This window comes from Musa acuminata, chromosome BXJ3-7 (assembly GCF_036884655.1).
Source record: "Musa acuminata AAA Group cultivar baxijiao chromosome BXJ3-7, Cavendish_Baxijiao_AAA, whole genome shotgun sequence".
Taxonomy (NCBI): domain Eukaryota; kingdom Viridiplantae; phylum Streptophyta; class Magnoliopsida; order Zingiberales; family Musaceae; genus Musa; species Musa acuminata.
Genome location: NC_088355.1, coordinates 9,027,133 through 9,050,421, shown reverse-complemented (window position 1 = coordinate 9,050,421; position 23,289 = coordinate 9,027,133). Strand labels below are relative to the sequence as shown.

Sequence of the window (23,289 nt, the reverse complement as noted above, 5' to 3'; positions counted from 1 at the left end):
AATATGTTAGAGGAGATTAGATTTGAAAAATGCATAGGAGGGAATCCAATCTAATGGAGGAGATCATATTTGAGATGTGTAGAAAAGGATAATATCTTTCTTCCTTTCCTAAGTCCTTCTCTCGATCGCGAGTGCTCACGGTGCGATCGAGAGGATGGTGAAAGGTTATGAACTAAGAAGTCGATCATAGATCCAAAGCGTTAGTGAGTTCGACAGTTGATGGGAAGGAGATGAAGATGTCGATAAGGATACTAGGTAGTAGGTGTTGGTGTTGGTGTAGGAGCAAGGGGAATGCTCGTTAAACAAAACTGAATAATGATGGAGGATCGTCAAAGAAGCATGTTGGTCACTACATGAGCTTAATTTGATTAGCAAAACGGAGTAGATTTGCTACAGAGCAAATCATGCTAGGAGATCGATATGGAGGAGACACACATCTTCGTCTTCGGTGCAACATTAGAACTTGAAAGCGGGAAACGTAAATTGAGAGTTATAAAACAACAACAGGGAAGACAAGGGAGAGGAATAACAGTTGCTACAGATCAAAAGGCAACGAGTAAGAAAGAGCGAGAAAAAGATAACCTTGCTTGAAGCAAGAAGAGTATGATATCATCAAGAATTAAAAAATTTATTATGAAAGGATTCATTGAGGTAGTGTCTATTTATATAAGTTTTGAGGAAAAAAAATCTTAATCATGCACTTAAATCATAAATTAACTAAGATTTAAAAATATAAAATTGTTATTATATATTTACTTCAAGTTAGGATGTTCCATCGTATTGTTCATTATCACCCATTTATTTCCACCTTTGGTGGGCATCGAATTTTTAGTGCACATGGATAAGGAATCCGAAACCGCACATAGTCTTATTGTGTCGCCAGCTTCAAAGTAAAGATCTCAGCAGCGCTGTATATATAAATAGTCGATACACGGACTCCCGTTTGCATCATCGTTGCGAGGACTGCAGAAAGACGAGAGATGGGTGGTCTCTGCTCCAGCCAGTCCACCGCCAAGGAAGGCGAGTCCGCCGTCATCGCGGTCCACTCCGCCGGGGAATGGGCCCCGAAGTGGCAGTCCCACACCCAATCCGACAAGCTGGTATATCTGTCGTTGGTCAAGACCACGTCATCCTCTAATCTAACCGGCAGACGTCGTTTAATTTGATCTCTTTGTTTCCGAAGATGATCATAGACTTCGCCGCTTCCTGGTGCGGGCCGTGCCGCTCCATCGAGCCGGCGATCAAGGAGATGTCCGCCCGGTTCACCAACGCCGTGTTCCTCAAGGTCGACGTCGACGACCTCCCGGTGATGCGTCATCCTTCCCCACTCATGTTAAAAGTTTGGGGAGGATGCGGTCCTTGATTCGTTCGTGACAATACAGGAGGTGTCGAACCAGTGGAAGGTGCAGGCGGTGCCGACGTTCGTACTGGTGAAGAGAGGGCAGGAGGTGGGGCGCATCGTCGGGACGAAGAAGGACGAGCTCCAGAGGACGATCCAGCGGCATCTCAACATGTGAAGTCGCGCTATCTTTCTGTTGCTCGTATCAAAAACTAATCGTCTGAATTAATGAAAACAAACGTTAACGGCATTTCCAACCGTGCTTAGTTGTTGGACTCGAGCCAACAACAATTAGTTGTACGTGAAAACCTGGATTGCCATCGGTGCAGGTTCCCTTGGGAATTAAGCTGATTTCTTTAGCCTTGTCATGCAAGCGCAGAAGAAATTTCTAGAGTTTTTCCATGCAATTACTTAATAAATACGAGATCATGAAAGAAAACTAAAAATTCCCAAGTGGTACAATGGAACAAGGGAAAGTAATGTATTGATTCTACAAGAAGCAACCATGCGCATGGAGTACCAAAAAAGAAAGAGTGACCGACATCATGTTGCTCTAGATTTTATTCCCAGGTGGTAACGAGGAGAAAACAGTGGGTATGCCACGGAAAAAGGATTTTGAGCAAGGTAAGGCGTCCTAGGAATCGATTCTATGCGTTGATGAATGAAGTCCTCACGATGAGATATTCTAGTGGACCTTTACAGACCACTCCTCGATAGGTCAAAATCAATTGACGATGCCTAAAGGCCTGTGATCAATTGAATGCATGTTTCGAATTCCTCAGTTATCAATTCCTACCCGCGAGGAGTTGTACCTTTAAATAACAATTGACCCAAAGGCATAAGCCTATGCTAAAATTAAAACCCAAACTTGGACCACTAATGCTTATCTCAATGTTCAAGCAAATTGTAAGGGGCAACTCAAACATCAAGATCTTTTTTAAGAGATGGCACAAAAAATTTTCAATCAGAAAATTCATCCAAGAACAACCAACCACACAAAGAATGGGGTAGCATGTGTTTCAGTACAAAAGAATGAATTGAATTGGATAATTTGGTTCGATTGAATTGTACCTTTTAAGCTATCTAAAAATCGCACAATTTACATGTATCAGGTGATAATAAGAAGGTTATTTTCATGTCCATTGTTGTGCACAAGGGGCCGCAGTGGGTCGATTTTCCAGACACCATCAACAATAAACTTGATCTGCACCACCGGAAAATTTGCGTTTGTTTTTATGAGAATGATGAGAAAACTTCACCGAGTAATAAATTGACTGCTAACCTCGTATCTGCCAGGATACAACTTTAGGTACAAGGAAAAGATTCCCCAGCCTGAACTTTCCATCCTTCTCTGCATGATAACATAGCCACTCTCAGTTTTGGCTACATACGTAGGTGTATAAACAAAAACACTGAAGGCAAACAAGTACTGGTAATTAACAAAGATATAAGCAGAAACCCAGCACCCACAAGATCTTGAGCATCACATGATATGCTTAAAGCTAAGGTTCTTTTGAAATAATAGATTCCCACCTGCACCATTCAGCCAATTTCAAATATGGTGCTAGACTGCTAGGTCCAAAAGATTCCTTATGTATAGTAACTTGAATCAATAGAAGCAGAGCTGAAAGCAGTCCGATCCTAAAGTCGAACCACTCAAAATTGATCATTCGCTCTGTGGAAAGCCACAACCGGCACAGCCCTTTCTCAAGCCACTATAGCACAACCACATGAATCCATGTCAGACACATCAACATGGATCCATGTAAATTCCATCAACTTGAAGACTGACTGCACATCATATTTTAACTTGTCTGTTAGTGGATTGAACTCGAAGAGCCCATCAGCACTAAGTCAATATGGAGAAACCCTTTATCAAATAATAGAAGCAATTAGTACATCCAGATTATTGATTAAATCTTGTTAGGTTGGGTTTGAGTTTAGTCAGAGTTTACGCTCAAATTCTTTCTGATTTAGAAAATAAACCAAATTATATAGTCTTTGGAGCCGTTTGCATCAATTTCTATTTGTATGTGTTTCGAGCTTCAGGTTTCATCAGGTCCAATACCTTTCATTATTGGTTTGGGATGCTAGTTATAACAGCAAAAGCTACTATGGTACTACAGAAATGTTATGTTACATTTCAAACTAAATTATCTTTGCAATATTTTGCCAGCCAAACCTTTCTTTATTGATCCAGCTCAGATAGATTGAACAGCAAAACACCAGCTTCAAGAGTCCGTTTCAGATCCAAATCCTGGAACGGCAGCTGCCAAAAAAAAGAATGACACCTAACAATTACTGGATCACTCCCACATATTTCCAGGCTGAATCAAGGCAAATCATCGAAGAATCTTGACTCCAATAATTACTCTCCTATAGTCCACATATGATAGGACCTTCGACTATCAATATATGTGTGTGTTGTGTTATCCATCTTAATAGAAATTATGAGTTTCTCTTAAGATAAGGTCTAGAGTTCTCTCACTGTGTCCTCTCTTAATTTTGCGGTTCACTTAAGATATTCAAAATAATGTTTCGTATACTCAAAAAAAGAAATATAAAATCAAGTCTAAATTATTAATATATATATGACAGGATAAGAACAAAAATTTAAAGGATGGCAATTACACACATTTGAGTAATAAGTAATGAGTTACAGTCCAAGATCTAAATGTTATAGTATCATGGGTCATTGCAATAGGATCAAAATGATAATAATTGAAAATTACTAAAAAAGAAATACAACCCTCATACGAGATAAATGGAGCACGTTTGCATGATAGCTTCACATATACAATAATAACACAAATTAGGGCCACATATACGACTCTATGAAGTGTATTTTGCAAGATGTTTTGTGATTGATTCATTGTTTTGGATACAGCCACATACATAAAGAACAGCAGACTGGGGCTTAAACATCTTGAGTCATGCTGACTAATCTAGCTATTTTGAAGTTATTAGGCAAGTAGGTGCTGAAGTTTTGATATAGTCCACATTCCACAACCACATCTGAATACAAACAATAGTGTTGTAGAAAAAGCAAAATGATAGCATTGGATAATAACATAATAATATCATGCTTTAACTCATCATGTTTCAAGACATAGTTCCAAGGGAGGTCACCAAACATAAGTTATAACTATCAAGTTTCAAGACAAGTCATCAGATTCCAAGCAACTAAGTTTCTAGGCACCATGAATTAATAGCAATTTGTAACATGGGGTCATTAATTGGGTTGCTGAAAGCTTAAATAATTATTTAGGTAGGTGATGGTGGAGATATTTAATGTACAAATCATCTTAAAAGGAAAAGAGAAAAGAAGCTTGGAAGCAACCTTTGAATTAGTCATATATTCTAATTGAGCTTCTAGCTCTTAGTTATCCCAAAGAATGAAAAAGAGTTAATCTTTGCCTTATCCCAAATACTGCCTCACCTCTTTTTCTTTCACATCAAGTTATAACAAACCAGATGTTTCCGAGTTCAGCAAAGTTTTTAAATGTTCATGCGTTGCTCAATAATAATGACAGCAAAAATAAGTGCAACTATATAAACAAAGATTCATGGTACTGATAAAAAATTCCCATGTCCAACTAACCACCACTCAAAAATTTCAACCGATCTCTGACGATGAATATCTAAACAAAAAGATGAACAAAATACAACTCACAAACCTATGAACTATTTACAAGAAAACAATCTGCCAAAAGAAATAGACTGAATGCACAAATAATAAAACATCAATGTTAACATAGAACTTGTAGATAAAATAAACAACATAAGAAAAACAAACCTGACTATTCCATCCATCAAAGGATCCAGCCAGTAAAACCTCTGAAGCAGAATTAGGCCAAACTATGCAAACCGTCTGTAGAAGGCTTAGAGCATTTTGAGCAGCATCAACTCTTTTCTTTTTCTCTTCCAGTAATTTCTTTGCTTCTCTGTAAGATATATAGTTATGATCCTTAAAAAATATAATAAGATTAATATTCAGGAAGACTACAAGCTCAAGCTGAGAGCATTAGATACATGATCTCAAGTGCCATCTTTCCTTCAAGTGCTGCCATTCTTGCCCGAGTAGACCTTAGCTTATCCTGGGCACTGACTATTTCAGTCTCTTGAAATTCCCATGCATCAGAGAGACTATGCAATTCATCTGTTGAAATTTGTTGGCCCTGAATGACCATAATATGAATGAGGATACTTGAACGCAAAACAAAATGAAATGGGTAAACAGACCAACAAAAGGCAAAAAAAAAATGTAAACTTGCCATGATCGTTCACCAACTAAAGTAAAAACAGAAACTCCAAACGCATACTTCAAAAATTCAGTCAGCAACTCAGTGCAGAACAGCTAATCAATATCTAAAAACTAGTTTAACAAATTGAAATTTTCACCAAGAAAATTATTTTGGGATGTCATCAGAAGTTTATAACTAAGGATACATAATTGGAAATGCAAATATAGAACAAAAAAACTCATTGTGCAACTAGAACTCTACCAAATTACTATATATTTATGAAGAAGGAAATACAAAATTACACATGATGAGGTGGTTTCATACATTGATTAAAACAGTAATATAATTCATACTGAAAAATTGCTCAAAACATACTTTAGCTTTAATCTAGAAACTCTAAGAAAGAATCATACTTTATTATTGGATCTTCCTTCTTGTATCTGGGGCCTATAAACAAAGGAAAACGATTGTAATGGAGACACCAGATATTGAATAAATGAGTTTCTTCCTCCACGATATGTATGGGTGGTGTGAGGTCACAACCATTCTCTTGTTCAAAGGATGAGTGAAACCAAGAAGTTGTTTATTTCTCACATTCCTCTTCTCTCTTCCCAAAATATCATACCACCTAAACGTCACCATGGCAAAATCCGTAAAATCTCAAACTCTCTAGTGTCATAGCCTTTCCTTTGAACCCACATGATACATCAAACCCCAAACTACTGAGAACTGAATGTTGATGGAGCTATCCGCATGGGAGACTAATGGATAAACCTCACAAGCAAGTCAAGTTAGTCAAGAAGGGTAGATCACTGTCTTTCCCTCTCCTCAAAACTGGTATGTGTTTGAATTAGCACGTATTGTTCTTTAATTCCTTGAATTGAGATTTTTGTGAATCCAACATTGTTTGAATTAGAATGTGCTCATTGTTGTTCAATGTTTTCAATAGGCTGTCTAGCACTGGCCTAGGCACCCAGACGAGATGAGGTGGGTGAGGCCCGAGCACCTTGAAGAGTGTCTGAGTAAGTTGATTCAAAGAGGCACGTCCCCAAAGCATGCCTAAGCTAGGCGCTAGGCAACTTGGACATGCGCTTGAGCCAAATGAAGGTTGGGTTAGCTTGAGACTCTCAAATTGGATTAGTTAGTTCAATCGAACCAACTAATTCTGTTATCGTACACCGTTGCACCCAACCCTTTCTTCCAATGGAAGAAACCCTACACCATCGGTTGCCCTCTTCCTTTGTCTTACTCCATCGACTATGACCTTCCTCCGACCTACGTTGCCACCATGTACTGCTTCGTTCCTCTGCCATATGTCATCACCTTACACCGTTAATTACCACCTTCCCTCACTCTAGGCACCACCGTAGCTGCACAAACCTTGCTTGAGCCAAATACCACAAACTTCTTTTACCATGCTTTGCTGCCTTCCTCTGCCAAGGTGCCATACTCTGCTGCCTTCTCTATCTCTTCCTCTATCTCCAAGTCTATATATAACAGTAGAACTTGAGCACTTTGTTAAATTGTTAGGAACTTATGATCTCTGCAAATGATCTCCTATTTCCTACAATTGATCGACTCATTGAACACTATGTTGGGAACACAGTTAGGTAGGTACACTGTTTGGAGTTAGGACATAACAGTATACTGTTAGGCAGGTAATAGTAACACTACAACTTTGATCTCTGCCCCTATTTTCTGCAAATAATATCAGCTCGAGCCTTGAGAACTTCAAGGTGTCATTTTTATTTTCATAATCATATTCATCAATTATGATATATATTTTTAATTTTTAATATTCAAGACCGTCTCGCTTCGCTCAAGCAAGCTGTCTCGGGCATTTTGGCACCATTGTTGCTATATAATGTGTTCATTGTTCTCATCAAAACTATCACATATATTCATATTCTTAAGTTGAAAGGAAGAAGTTCTTTTCATCAAAAGGCTGCAATTGCTTGGTTTTGCACTCTACAATAAAAAGTGGAATGCCACTGGTTCCAACAAATATAAGGTAGTAAGGTACACTATGTAACATCAACAAAAAAGAGCTCAATTTACTTGATGCACCAGGCAACATGACAATATGATTATAACAAGCTATCCTTGACCAATGGCATAATTCATGCTTTAATGGGGCCCAATACCAATATGATACACTTGATTTACATTGGTATTAACCAAGCCCAATCCAGTTTCATATGATTTCTTGGTTGTATGGATAAAAAATAATGAGAAATGGCTGGAATCAACTAAACTCAAAATGTAATCACATCAAATATTTAAGTTAGGAATTGATTTTCTTTCCTTATTTGTTATTATAATTTAAGGAAATCTTAATCTACTTCCTTGTTTGTTGATATGAATTAAGGAAATAACTAGTAAGTATTCCAAATATGATGATATCATATTTGTTAGTATATTAAATGGAAATAATTTATATTAAATAAATACGAAAATTAAAATTTATTTCCCTTAATAGAGGCTCACCTCCTCCTATTTAAAGGGGAGGGATCTCTCTCCTTCGTTCCTCACCTAGTCGAGCCTGGCAGCGGGAGGAACGAGGAGTTACACCCTGGTGACGAGAGAACGAGGAGTTATACCGAAGTAGGTTTCCCTACCTTTCTTAAAAGTTTTAGCTTTTATTTTGATTCTTTAAATGTTGAAAGTTTTATAGTTTGAAAAATGTGTATCAATTCTTTAAATGTCAAATTTTTTTGTATTAAAGTAATCAGTTAAAGTTTTCAAAATATTCTTTGACCCATGATTAAGGTTTTTTTATTGTAGAATTAAATATGTTAAAAAGGTATATGTTTTATATGATATATTTTCTGTATTACAGTTTATCTTTAATCTTATCTGGATTAAAATCTTGTTAGACTAGAATATGTTATATAAAATCCCTTTTTGATATCCTTTGATCTGAAATTTAAAATATATTATTCTGAATGATTTAAAATATAACTAGAATATGTTGAAATTTTATGTGTTGAAAACATGATTTTTATTTGAATTTAGAAAGCTATTTCTTTGTGTTAAAACTTATCTCCTAGTCCCTCTTTTAATGTCTTATGATTTCTAGTCAAATTGAGAATGTTATTTCTTTGCATTAAAACTTTTCTCCTCATCTATCTTTTAATGCATTATTATGTTTTTATATATGTTGTTAATGGGTATATGCTATGACTAGTTCATGGGCCAAGGCTGGGCCAGTTTTATGTAATGCATGCTCGATCATGTATAATGCACATGACCAATAGATGGACTGGCTCAATCTAGCCCAATATTATTGTTGAACTTGAGCCCAAATATTGATTGAATTAAACTATACTTGATTAGTCTAGATCAATTCAGGGTGATTCCGAATTGATTGACTTATTCAAGTTAGTTTAACCTAAATTGAACTTAATCTAGTCTAAATTATACTAGTCTAGGGTGGTTCCAGACTAGTTAAATAAGGATTAGAGATCAGTTCAGTTAGGCTCTAGTAAATCGAGTTCAATTGAATCGATTAAACTAGAGTTCAAGTCAATTGAGGGTTAATTTATATTATTTGATATTGATGATTTTTGAAAGAGATGTTTGAAATATGTTATTTCATCCCGAAATGGATATGACCAATGTGAGATTATATTCCTGCCAAGAGCAGGTAGGGCGATTCCCTTCGGGGATTAGCGGGCCGTCAGACATGGCGGCTGGACGGTTCCTCCATCCGCTGTTGGGAGGAACGTGTCCCCACTTTGGCGGGTGTGGGACACCACTCCATCCGCTGTTGGGAGTGTGATATGAGTTTGCCTCCATCCGCTGTTGGGAGAACACAAACTCATCCCGTAGGATAAAGCCTCTCCATCCGCTGTTGGGGGAGTGCTCATTCGGGTACTTGATATACGCCAATGGGATGATTGATTGAATTTTGGTCATGTATTTATCTTGATTTGACTTTTGGGGTTCCTACTCAGCGTTGCTGAATTTTCTTTGTTTTTTATTTTCAGAGCAGCCTCCCTCTAGTACTAAATCGGATTCCAGTGGAGAGCGAACCTTCCTCTACCGCTAGGTAGAGCCACTTGGATGACTCTTGAAGTCAACTTTTCTATTTGTAATTTGATGAATAAATGAATTGTAATAAATGGTTATAGATGATGAATAAAGTGATGTATATTTATTTGGCCTGTGTGAAAATATATGAAAAAAAAAAAAAAAAATCCAGGATGTGACAATTTTTATGGTATCAGAGCATGGTCTAGGGCCTGTATGTGTATTAGGTCCCTTGATTGACTTTAACCAATGATTGTCTTTAACCTATTATAAGAGTAATAGAGTCAATTCCAAAGATTAGTGGTTTTATCACTCGGGGTGCTCATGGTCGCAATGCTACTAGTGTACGTACTCGGAGAGGTGTTCATACAAATAATAAGTTGGAAACTCTTTGACAGTTGATCAGATATATAGAAACTGTGTTATTACTATTAAAGGTCATGATTTGCTAGTAGATCTTATTATACTAGAATTTCAAGATTTCGATGCTATCTTGGGTATGGACTGACTTTCAACATACCATGCAAGTGTCGATTGTTTCCGGAAGACTATTACTTTTTCACCCTTAGATCAACCATCTTTCAAGTTCATTGGGATTCAAGAAAAGTTCCCTTCTATTATTTCAGCCTTGAGTGCTACCCAACTATTACTGAAGGGATGTCAGGGATACTTGGCCTCTATTTCTGGAGAAGAATCTAAGAAGCCAGTATTAAAGGACATCCCCATTGTACGGGATTTTCCAGATGTTTTTCCTGAAGATCTACTTGCACTGCCACCAAATAGGCAGATTGAATTTACAATTGATCTTCTACCTGGTACTGCACCTATTTCTAAACCTCCATAAATAATGACACCAATTGAGTTGGAGGAGTTAAAGAAACAGATCCAAGAGCTTTTGGACAAGGGTTTTATTCGACCTAGTGTATCACCTTGGGGTGCCCCTATCCTATTTGTGAAGAATAAAGATGGATCTATGCGACTATGCATCGATTATAGACAACTCAATCAAGTGACCATAAAGAATAAATATCCCCTTCCCCGAATAGATGACCTATTTAATCGACTTCAAGGTACTTAGGTATACTAGAAAATTGATTTAAGATTTGGGTATCATCAACTGAAGATAAGGGAAGGAGACGTACAAAAAAAAAAAAAAAAAAAAACTGCTTTTAGAACAAGATATGGTCATTATGAATTCTTAGTAATACCTTTTGGACTCACAAATGCACCGACTGCCTTCATGGATCTTATGAATAAGGTGTTCCACCCTTATCTTGATAAATTTGTAATTGTGTTCATTGATGATATCTTGATCTACTCTAAAAGCATAACAGAGCATGAACACCATCTTAAGATAGTTTTGGAAGTCCTAAGGCAAGAGAGACTATATGCCAAACTAAGCAAGAGCAACTTCTGGCTCAATGAAATTATGTTTCTCGGTCATGTAATTTCAAGTGCTGGTATATCTGTTGACCCTCATAAGATTGAAGTCGTGATAAAATGAAAGCAATCTTCTAATGTTTCAGAGATTAGAAGCTTTTTAAGTTTGGTTGGATACTATAGAAGATTCGTAGAAGACTTTTCAAAAATAGTAGCACCATTGACCAGATTGACACAAAAGAACATAAAATTCATGTGGGATGATAAATGTCAACAAATTTTTCAAGAATTGAAGAAGAAATTAACCAGTGCTCCTATCTTGGTGATTCCTTCAGGGGGAGAAGGTTTTGTAGTGTATAGTGATGCCTCACTACAAGGGCTTGGTTGCGTTCTAATACAAAACGAGAGGGTAGTTGCTTATGAATCAAGGCAATTAAAGCCTCATGAGAAGAACTATCCTACTCATGACTTAGAGTTAGCAGCTATCATTTCTGCACTGAAAATTTGGAGGCATTATCTCTATGGACAGACTTTTGAAATCTTCACGGATCATAAGAGTCTCAAATATATTTTCACATAGAAAGATTTAAATATGAGACAAAGAAGGTGGTTGGACTTTCTACAGGATTATGATTTTAATATCAACTACCATCCTGGGAAAGCTAATGTAGTTGCTGATGCCTTAAGCAGAAATACCTACAGTCTTGTAGCCTATATGAATATTCAAAGGAATTCTATGATAACGGAGTTAGCAGACTTAAAACTTAAACTTTTATCGGAGACAAATAAAGGTTTTCTTGTGTGTTTGATGGCACAATCATTTTTGGTGGAAAAGGTTAAAGAAGGTCAAAAGGAAGATACATATCTTCAAATGATAGTTAAGGAAATAACTCAAGGATCTAGACCTGAATTCCTCCAAGCCGAAGATGGTTCTATTACATTCCACAATCGACTTTGTGTTCCCGAAAGCCATCCAGTAAAGATGCAATTATTAGAGGAGGTACATAGATCAAAATTTAATATTCATCCCGGGACTACTAAGATGTATCGAGATTTACGCCAAAACTATTGGTGGCGTGGTATGAAGAGAGATATAGCAGAGTTTGTTTCTAAATGTCTGATATGTCAACATGTGAAGATAGAACATCGAGTACCTGCGGGAAAGTTGCAAAGGATTTCGATTCCTGAATGGAAGTGGGAGCAAGTCACTATGGATTTTGTGACAGGATTACCCAAGACTGTGAAAGGATATGACGGAATTTGGGTAATAGTAGACAGACTTACTAAATCTGCTCACTTCCTTCCAATTAACAAGAAGTATTCGTTGGATAAACTAGCAAGCTTATATATTAAGGAAATCATTCGATATCATGGGGTGCCAGTTAGCATTATCTCAGATAGAGATCCAAGATTCACCTCCAAATTTTGGGGAAGTCTACAAAAATCTTTGGGCACACAGTTAAAGTTTAGTACAGCCTTTCACCCCCAAACTGATGGTCAATCTGAAAGGACAATACAAACTCTTGAAGATCTCTTAAGAGCATGTGCTTTGGACTTTGGTGGGAGTTGGGATATGCACTTACATCTAATTGAGTTTTCTTATAATAATAGTTACCACTCTAGCATACAGATGGCTCCATTTGAAGCTCTTTATGGAAGAAAGTGCAGATCACCTGTATATTGGGATGAGGTGGGAGAACGAAAGCTTTTGGGGCCTCAATTAATTCAAAAAGATGCTGATAATATTCGAATTATACGCCAAAGATTATTAACAGCTCAAAGTCGTCAGAAAAGTTATGCGGATCGAAGGCGAAGAGATCAAGAGTTCGAAGTTGGTGAGCACGTCTTCTTAAAGGTGTCGCCAACCAAGGGAGTTATGAGGTTTGGTCAAAGGGGAAAGTTAGCCCCAAGATTTATTGGCCCATTTGAGATCTTACAAAAGGTTGGGCCTGTAGCATACAGATTGGCATTGCCCCCGGCTTTGGCTAGCATCCATGATGTATTCCACGTGTCAATGCTTCGAAAATATATCAGGGATCCATCACATGTCATATCTTACCAACCTCTACAATTACGAGATGATTCCACTTTTAGAGAACAACCAACCCAGATCTTGAAAAGAAAAGAACATGTTCTAAGGAACAAAATTATACCTTTGGTAAAGATTTGTTTGCAACACCATTCAGACCAAGAGGCAACATGGTAAAGAGAAGAAGATATGCGAGAGCAGTATCCTCATCTATTCTATTAAGGTAAGCTAAATTTGGGAACCAAATTTCCTATAGGAGGGGAGAAATGTAATCACATCAAATATTTAAGTTAGGAATTGATTTTCTTTCCTTACTTGTTATTATAATTTAAGGAAATCTTAATCTACTTCCTTGTTTGTTGATATGAATTAAGGAAATAACTAGTAAGTATTCCAAATATGATGATATCATATTTGTTAGTATATTAAATGGAAATAATTTATATTAAATAAATACGAAAATTAAAATTTATTTCCCTTAATAGAGGCTCACCTCCTCCTATTTAAAGGGGAGGGATCTCTCTCCTTCGTTCCTCACCTAGTCGAGCCTGGCAGCGGGAGGAACGAGGAGTTACACCCTGTTGACGAGAGAACGAGGAGTTATACCGAAGTAGGTTTCCCTACCTTTCTTAAAAGTTTTAGCTTTTATTTTGATTCTTTAAATGTTGAAAGTTTTATAGTTTGAAAAATGTGTATCAATTCTTTAAATGTCAAATTTTTTTGTATTAAAGTAATCAGTTAAAGTTTTCAAAATATTCTTTGACCCATGATTAAGGTTTTTTTATTGTAGAATTAAATATGTTAAAAAGGTATATGTTTTATATGATATATTTTCTGTATTACAGTTTATCTTTAATCTTATCTGGATTAAAATCTTGTTAGACTAGAATATGTTATATAAAATCCCTTTTTGATATCCTTTGATCTGAAATTTAAAATATATTATTCTGAATGATTTAAAATATAACTAGAATATGTTGAAATTTTATGTGTTGAAAACATGATTTTTATTTGAATTTAGAAAGCTATTTCTTTGTGTTAAAACTTATCTCCTAGTCCCTCTTTTAATGTCTTATGATTTCTAGTCAAATTGAGAATGTTATTTCTTTGCATTAAAACTTTTCTCCTCATCTATCTTTTAATGCATTATTATGTTTTTATATATGTTGTTAATGGGTATATGCTATGACTAGTTCATGGGCCAAGGTTGGGCCAGTTTTATGTAATGCATGCTCGATCATGTATAATGCACATGACCAATAGATGGACTGGCTCAATCTAGCCCAATATTATTGTTGAACTTGAGCCCAAATATTGATTGAATTAAACTATACTTGATTAGTCTAGATCAATTCAGGGTGATTCCGAATTGATTGACTTATTCAAGTTAGTTTAACCTAAATTGAACTTAATCTAGTCTAAATTATACTAGTCTAGGGTGGTTCCAGACTAGTTAAATAAGGATTAGAGATCAGTTCAGTTAGGCTCTAGTAAATCGAGTTCAATTGAATCGATTAAACTAGAGTTCAAGTCAATTGAGGGTTAATTTATATTATTTGATATTGATGATTTTTGAAAGAGATGTTTGAAATATGTTATTTCATCCCGAAATGGATATGACCAATGTGAGATTATATTCCTGCCAAGAGCAGGTAGGGCGATTCCCTTCGGGGATTAGCGGGCCGTCAGACGTGGCGGCTGGACGGTTCCTCCATCCGCTGTTGGGAGGAACGTGTCCCCACTTTGGCGGGTGTGGGACACCACTCCATCCGCTGTTGGGAGTGTGATATGAGTTTGCCTCCATCCGCTGTTGGGAGAACACAAACTCATCCCGTAGGATAAAGCCTCTCCATCCGCTGTTGGGGGAGTGCTCATTCGGGTACTTGATATACGCCAATGGGATGATTGATTGAATTTTGGTCATGTATTTATCTTGATTTGACTTTTGGGGTTCCTACTCAGCGTTGCTGAATTTTCTTTGTTTTTTATTTTCAGAGCAGCCTCCCTCTAGTACTAAATCGGATTCCAGTGGAGAGCGAACCTTCCTCTACCGCTAGGTAGAGCCACTTGGATGACTCTTGAAGTCAACTTTTCTATTTGTAATTTGATGAATAAATGAATTGTAATAAATGGTTATAGATGATGAATAAAGTGATGTATATTTATTTGGCCTGTGTGAAAATATATGAAAAAAAAAAAAAAAAAAATCCAGGATGTGGCACAAAATGATTGGGATGAATTTAGCAAATTTTAGCCAACTTCATAGCCTCGGAAAAAGAAAGGAAAGAGAACGATCTAGAGAAAATACCAAAATATTATGACCATGTGAATTACAAGAGAAAATAGGTACTGTCTGCTTTTTGTTATGACCATTGTATTTACCATCTATCACCTTTGTTGCAAAATCAAATATCCATCGACAAGGTAGAGAACAAAGAGAGAATAAAGTTTAGTCTCATAAGAAAAAAGGGGTACTATGATGAGGAATGTAGAAATCCTTTTTATTTGTCTTTTGAATTATCCTATACCTTCCCTACAGAGTGATTAGAGAAGTGTTAGGCTAGAATGAGGCTTATCGCAACCTTTAAAGCTATAGGTTTATAAGTTTGCAACTTTCTATTTTGTATGGTGAACATATTAGTTATGTACTGTAACAATATCTATATACCCTATGATCAATATTTATTTTCTAAGAAGCATATACTATTATTTGATAGGTTATTCTCTGTTAACATTAATTATTATTTTTATCTATTTTATCTTTTAAATTTCAGATTATTTTTTTGTAAAAAGAATGAAATCTTTTAGCATAATGTATTTTCTACTTTTATGAGTCTTATTTTATGGAATTTTTATTTTTTGAATTTTATTTTTAAAATACTTTGTAGGCTGACTCTAACACCGGCAAACAAATTCAGCCAATCCTGATGATATAGTCCTAGACAATCCCAATCTCAGTAATCATCCTACATGCCATGATCATCAGTCATATTTATCATAATTATTAGATGATATATCAAAGTAACTGGCTAACTGCACCATATAATTAAATATTATGTTAAATCATGATATCATGTTGTGAAAAATTAAAAAATAAATTAAAGAAATGGTGAATACAAACTGCCGGTAAATGTAGTTTACCTACTTATCATAATTTATAAATAAGACTAGAACAAGAACATTAAAAAAATACATAGGTTTTTTTTCTATGCATATCACATCATTGTAAGAATTGGAACAACATAGAGTGCTTGTGCAGGTGATGTATAGAAAATGGCAGAAAATAGATTCAATAAAATATCAAGCTAGACATCTATGTGCACATGATTACATAATAATCTCTTAATGCTTAGAATAGTTCTGCAACATATTTCATAGTATGTGGTCCATCTTATGCTCAGAAGTGCTATTCTTAGATATTTTAGTACTTTCATTAAAAATAAAAATATATTTCATATTATGTGGTCCATCTTAAAACCAGAAGTTCCTTTTTGAAAAATTTATTTTTTTATTAAAAAGGAAAGTTCCAACATTAATATCCATAAATTTGCAACATATAGCCAAACAAAGAGAGAAACAAATTATATACCTTCCCTGCAGTGACAGCATCGGCTCTGGATGTCAGTAAGTGTAATGCAGAGGCCAAATCTGACTCCAGATGCTGAAGTCGCAACCATATTTGATTTATGTCAAAGTCCAGTGCATTAGTTCCGTTGCCAGCTTCTGCCAAATCCTGAGCTTTCTTATGCATCTTAGGATCATTTAAATCACTATTTAAGAAGCTAGGGTCCACTATGATTTTGTCATAAGAAGCAATAATATCACCAGCTGTAAGGCACAAGTGTGGCAATGCTAGTCAGTCCAGTTGACCCAACCATGACTAGGATGCATTCTGAGACAATCCTAGAGTTTTTGCACCAAAAGATCTTCAATACTAACAACAGTTAAATATGGTTTAACCTTAACAAAAATCTGAACCCTAAATCAATTCATATGTGCCATTTTCACTTATTTAAAATAAAAACCAGCCAAAAAGACATTCAGATAATAATTGCTTGTCATGAGTTTTAAGAGTAAGCTTTCCTTATATCATAATCAAGAACCGTTAAAATTGAACCTTTAATTGGTCTAAAATACATATTTTGGAAGATCATTTGCTGATCTAATATTGAGATAACATTGATACAACAAAGAAATTAACAGCATAAGCATAAGCATACAAAAATGTGCCACATTCAGATTAGAAATATATATTGTTAAAATGAATTTTTGGTTTTAGGGTTGATTAGACTTGTTCCAAGTGAGCAAAGAAGAATCTTTCATTTTCTTTATCTAAACAAGGAACATCATCACAAGGTTGCAAAAGAGTTAAATTAGAAGACCGATTATGGATCTTGCCTAACTAAGGAATGCGTGATACCCTAAAACAGTAGTAGTTACTGAAAGAATCAAATTCATATGAAACCAGAAATCTGAGAGGAGTGAATGAAAAATTATATGTATATCCTTTTACTCCATTTAATACATATTAATATAAATCAGGAAGGATATAATGTGTGCGATGATACATCTTATCTAGCTATAGAATCCACAAAACCTTATAGAAGTAGTAATCACTGAGAGTTTAAATTCATACAAAAACAGAAAACCTAGATGAGTGAATGAAAACTCAAATAGTTGTTACATACTTGTTTTGGTAGATAATACATGGGATTTTCTGTTAAATAGTTGTTTTTGTAGAACTATCCCTTATCTTTTTCATATCCATTTTTTTGTCTAATATTTACTACATCTGCCTAACTTCTACCTCTCTTCTCCCTATTGACATACCAAACATAGCTCGGGTTTCCTTATTCAAACCAAAAGCAGCCATTTTGATGTTCATTTCAACAGTCAGGTCTTGTTGCTGCCTATAAAGATAAATCAACCTATAACAATCTTTGGCTACTACAACAGCAAATCGTTATTTGTTGAGTTTTTCTTCAAGTCTGGGTCACGATTCTTTGTGGCAGCAATACCTAGAATTCAAAGTGAACCATGCCAACAGCCAGCTGCATTACATCAACATATAAGAAAGTGCAGTTTAGTTCTTAACATGTATACTAATTCATCATAGTTGGCTCGATAAATTTGAATTCACTTGCATTGATTATGTAGAAAAAATAACATTGAGAATTCCAACAATTATACCATATCAACAAGAAAATATGAGTCTAATAAAAGCCAAATCCATGCAGATATTGAAGCATAAGCTGTAGAACTTAAACAGAACAACAACAATGAATCAATAGAACTTTGCATAATAATTTCAAAGCCTGATTAGGTTATGCTGCATTTTACAATATTATTTAGAACTAGTTGCACAACAAACTAAATTAAAGTTGGCATAAACATATACTGCATAGTCCAAGCATGCACAAGAATCCTAATTGTGCCACTTGTGCTCACTATATGGACCACAAGAAATGGCAAGTATTGAACATGACCACACAAAGAGTAGAATAAAACTCTGGATTATGTTCGTTAGTGTTGTATTGTGTGTGTTCAATACTTTTACAAGGAATGATGTCGAGGCATCCTTATTTGGTATTCTTGCTAGATCTTCAAATCAAAAAGGACAGAACCAAAAATTATTTTCGGACATTACTAGCATAACATCTCAAGCTATGAGACTGAATAATAGGATACCCGGACATCATGGTTTCTGATGCACTGTGCTACTAGTTATTTAAGACAATGCAAAAAAGCAACATTGTTCCCAGATATTCAACTGGCTGTGCACAATAAGCAAAAGCAACTATTGAAATGCTGGTACTTTGTTACTGCAGCCCTTTCCTTATCTAAGATTTGACAACATCAAATTGAAGGAACAATATTAATGATGCTGATGCATCAAGCAAACGTATCTCTTTTCAGATATTGTTAGATAAAGAGATTAACCATAACCAGAATAAGGATGATTATCAGGCAAGGTAATCTCCTCCTAAATTATATTCATGTAGGAGATGACATAACAACGTATAACCATTATTTCCTAAATAATGACTAAATTATTTGTGTTTCATATAACTGGTAGTAAGGTCAATGGCAGTGTAAGTTCTCCTTTTCGGGTCTTAGACCAATGATCTCAGGCTAGGGTTGCGATAATAAGTATGACATAAGAAGCCAAAGAACTGACAGCTGAAATTCATGGCAAACAAATTGATAGGTCCCATCTCAATCCAACAAAAGAAACTCACCTGTCTCTCTTAGGAAATGTTTATTGCTCCTCGGTGATGCCCAACCAGTCTCTTTCTTACCTATAGATAGAAACAAATTCCTTTCTCTTTCAAGCCTGCTCAAAATTCCTTCAATCCCTCCACCAGTCCCCACACTCTCCCTTTCCCTTCACAAAATTAAACGAGCCAGATGATTAAACCATAACACGCAACAAAAAAACAGAATAAAAATCATATCGATGGCATCCGCTCACATCAATCTCCCTGAAGTAAAGGCCATAAGAGGATCATCTTCAGAATCAAGAACATCGTTGGTAACGACAACATTCCCGCAAGAATTGTCAAAGAATCGTTCTTGTGATACTCTGCTATCTTCTAGAATCACCCGGCCGTCAGATTCCAACTCTGTCGATCCCAGAGCATTAGTATCACTGTCGACGGTATTCTTGTCCTTGGAATCCCATCCGAAGGTGAGCCAGTCACCACGTATGGTGATGGCCTCGACGAGATCATACCTCCCCGCTGCAATCAGCTCCACTCTGGTGGGAAAATCATTAGGATTTCCGGACTTGTGCATGAACTCGTGAATCTGGGACTCCAAATCCGCTCCTGCATCCATCATCCCAGACACATCCTCTTCCCTCGTCGCCCTTCTCCTCGACCTCCGCGATGGACGGGAAAACCTTACGAAGGGGTCGTTGGCGTGAAACGGAGATGGGGAGAGGGGTGCATGTGCTCTCCGAGGCGGCGACAAGGCAGGGTAGCGGAGGAGGAATGAGAGAAGAGGAGGTGAGCGGCGGAGGCAGCTATGGCGCGAGGCACAGAAGGAGGAGGAGGAGGAGAGAAGGACGAGAGAGGGATTCGGGAGTGGGAGGCAAGTCATTTTTGAGGCATTTCGTCGAACGATTCGTGGGACTTGCAGGGAAGCTCATGAAGGAGCAAAACGGTTCTGTCGCATTTCTTGTTCTCAGTGGAAGCGACGCAGGAAAGGGTAAAAGGCGCTTGATTTATATGCGAAAGTGTGGGGGGCGTGGGGAGCGTGGGAGGGGAACCGAAAGCCATTCGCCTAGGAGGGGAAGCGCTTCTCTGTTGCTTGGATCCGCTCATCGCATAAGTTTTAGGTAACACGTTACATGATTTATGTAACATTAGTGGTTAGCTAGTTTCAAATGCAGCATTTATTTACATGACTAATTAGCTAGAGATTCGTCAACAAACTAGAATTGTGTTTATAGCTAAATTATGGAAGTTATAAATTTTAGATCCTCTATTGATTTGATAATAGATAATCCATTTTAGCTTAAGAAGATAAAAGATAACAATTCGATCACATCTTTTCAAAATTTTCTCTTATCGTAGAAAACTGCTTTGGATTCAAAGAGATATGGATTTCGACATGTTTTTTTTTTAAATAAATGATGACGGTGATACTGTATTCAACATATCTTATAATAAATTATGAGATTTTAAACCTTCCATCTTTTAATAAATGAGTTTAGTGCATCACCATTATATTAATATTTTAAATATAATAATATCTCGAATGAAGTCTCGAACTCTTAATCCTGACTTATATCTCACTCAAATTAATATTTAATATGTAAAATTACATCCGACTAGATTCGAACCATCTAATCTTTGGTAAGTCAATAAAATATATTATCTAATTTTTTAGGTGTAAAAGTATATGGGATGATGTTTTTAACCCTTAACCTTTTAGTAAATAGGTCTAATTAAAAATATATCGGATGAGATTTCAAAACCTAAATATTTTATAAACGAGTCGAAATATCTAATATATAAAAAAAGGTTTTAAACTCTAAACCTTTAGTAAAATGATCTGGTTTATCGACAAATTTATTTTTTCCTTTTTTTTCCAAAATTTAGATTAAATTAGGATAATTTAATTCATGAAAAAGTAAGACTAAAGGATCATTATAATGCTAAGCTGAATATGATCAATCTATCTATAAAGTGAAAAATTAAGCCAATAATCTTTCATTATCATTAATCTAATTATTCATCATTAAACTTGGATCCAAATCTAGTTTTGTATTAAATTGATCTTTGAAAAATTCACCAAGTTAAATGTTTCAAACTTTGTAAAATTAAATTGGAGACAATCCTAATACTCCTCCAATACTCAAGTTAATATTCAAAATTGAGTGAATCAAAATAATCAAACAAATTAAATTTGGTTATTTGTTGTATGTCAAATGTAATTATGCAATCGTTTTTTATAGTAAATACTCAAGAGAGTCTCGACTAAACATGAGTCAATTAATAGTTCGTACACACGGTAAAGAAGTCGTGTCCTAATATGATATCATAAATACAACTATGTGATATGTCAACTAAGTCATAACCACCGCAACAAATCTACTCACTATTCATGATCCCAATTATGATGAATTTTAAATTATATATGAAAGGATTTAGAAAATTTAAATTTAAATATTAAAAATAAATTATTTAAATATTAAAAATCACATTTATGATCAATTTTTATATGAAATATATATTATATATTTCTCTTGAATAATATTTTTATTTAAAATTTTTAGCGGTCTATAATTTAATGTTTTTTCATTCTTGTGAATTGTATATGGTTTTAACTTGCATGTAACTAATATATAATTATACTTGTCATACCAACATGATAAAATTTTTACTAAACTGATGAACAATGCCATATAGGAAGATTTAACATGTAAATATTTTAATCATGATAGCAATCCATTTTAACTTGCAAAAATTTTGATCATGATAGCAAGATCATGTGATCAAATCTCATCTTTGACATTTATCCCTTAGATAAATATATAAATAAGATAATTATATGTTAATTAATTAATTAATTATAAGATGCACAATGTAATAATAATAATTGATACATTTAACTATGATTAAATCCTAAAACTTTGATGGTATAAAAATGATGGAAACACAATTAAGTCTAGATTTAGCTATAAGGTAGCAATTAAGGACTTGGCCTAACTATGTAGTCTAGTGATCAAGGGACTACCCAACCCTAGTGGGATTGACACGAAAAAGAATCCTCTGAAATCAAGTTGGAGGCACTTACTTTCGTGCGAGTGCAACTTTCAAGTGTTTCAGTGCCTGTGACTAAGTCATCATTGCAAGTGAACGTCCCATTTGATCGCATTTGTAGGGTAGATTGTAAGTTGAAGTTGGATTGGAATAGGGTGACACAGTGCCCTCTCATCTCCTCTTAATACGTATACTTCCTCTTTTATCTTAGTTGCAATTTGCACATGTATACATTGAAAGCGTTGTACATGTAATTGTAGTCTACAGTATTTAGTTTTGCCTACAACTACTGGTCACAAGCATATGCAAGACGAAGACGCATCTTTGGGAGTCGATTTCCAGCCTTCACACATGCCATGTGCGACATGAAATGTCATGCACATGCACCCAAGTCTAGCATAACTCTAACTCGCTAGTCTTTTCGAGTACTCCACATGTGGATGATGAGATACATATGCCTACATGGAAGCACGCTGATCTGTAGTGTTGGCTTTCTCCAAATACTATACTCTCTACCCCATAATAGATGAGGTGGCGTCTCTCACAAGCCTCAGTCGTGGAGCCCATGAGATGAGAGAGCCATCTCACGTAGATAAATTTTGGTAGGATCTTTTGGTACGTTTACCTCTGTTCCTTTTAGCCAATCAAGATACTCTCACTTGCCACAATCTCCAGTGTAGCTTATATAATGTCCTTCGCCAAAGAAAAGCGTGATAAAATCTTAAGTAATAACAAATTGCAACGTTTTGCATGCATTCACTGGTCTGAATCCATCGAGCGAAAAGGCTTAGGCCTGCATCGATCGGTGACATCATGATTGATGCATTCTAGTTTTCCTGTGAGGAGACACCATGATCGATCCATTCTAAAAGTAGCACTAGTCCCTCACCAAACCTTCCTTTCTAGCCTTAAAGTCTGAGAGTTGGTGTATCCGGATTGATTATATTAACATGGAGGGCGGTGCTGAACTCACTTTCCAAGTGTGCATTGCATCAT

The 23,289-nt window shown here is 35.8% G+C and overlaps 2 protein-coding genes across 5 annotated transcripts; one reads left to right on the top strand and one right to left on the bottom strand.

The window, feature by feature from the left end:
• The first annotated feature begins 933 nt into the window (after positions 1–933).
• Positions 934–1,589, top strand: LOC135642382 (thioredoxin H2-1-like). Its single transcript, XM_065158504.1, has 3 exons — positions 934–1,100; positions 1,184–1,306; positions 1,383–1,589. The coding sequence occupies exons 1-3, from the start codon at positions 981–983 to the stop codon at positions 1,515–1,517; spliced, it is 378 nt and encodes a 125-aa protein (XP_065014576.1). The 5' UTR covers positions 934–980; the 3' UTR covers positions 1,518–1,589.
• Positions 1,590–2,356: 767 nt separating this feature from the next.
• On the bottom strand, positions 2,357–20,354 carry LOC135642769 (protein FLOURY ENDOSPERM 6, chloroplastic-like). Of its 4 annotated transcripts, XR_010498058.1 has the most exons (8): positions 19,497–20,354; positions 19,264–19,409; positions 16,614–16,852; positions 5,372–5,517; positions 5,136–5,283; positions 3,522–3,608; positions 2,622–2,690; positions 2,373–2,543 (listed from the first exon to the last, which is right to left on the bottom strand). XR_010498058.1 is itself a non-coding variant. In XM_065159181.1 (7 exons), the coding sequence occupies exons 1-7, from the start codon at positions 20,123–20,125 to the stop codon at positions 2,448–2,450; spliced, it is 1,473 nt and encodes a 490-aa protein (XP_065015253.1). In that variant the 5' UTR covers positions 20,126–20,353; the 3' UTR covers positions 2,357–2,447. The 4 variants fall into 4 exon arrangements, 1 of the variants encoding a protein (XP_065015253.1); XM_065159181.1 differs by lacking the exon at positions 3,522–3,608 and having other exon boundaries at positions 2,357–2,543; positions 19,497–20,353; XR_010498059.1 differs by lacking the exons at positions 2,373–2,543; positions 3,522–3,608 and having other exon boundaries at positions 5,136–5,273; positions 19,497–20,353.
• Positions 20,355–23,289: the final 2,935 nt, after the last annotated feature.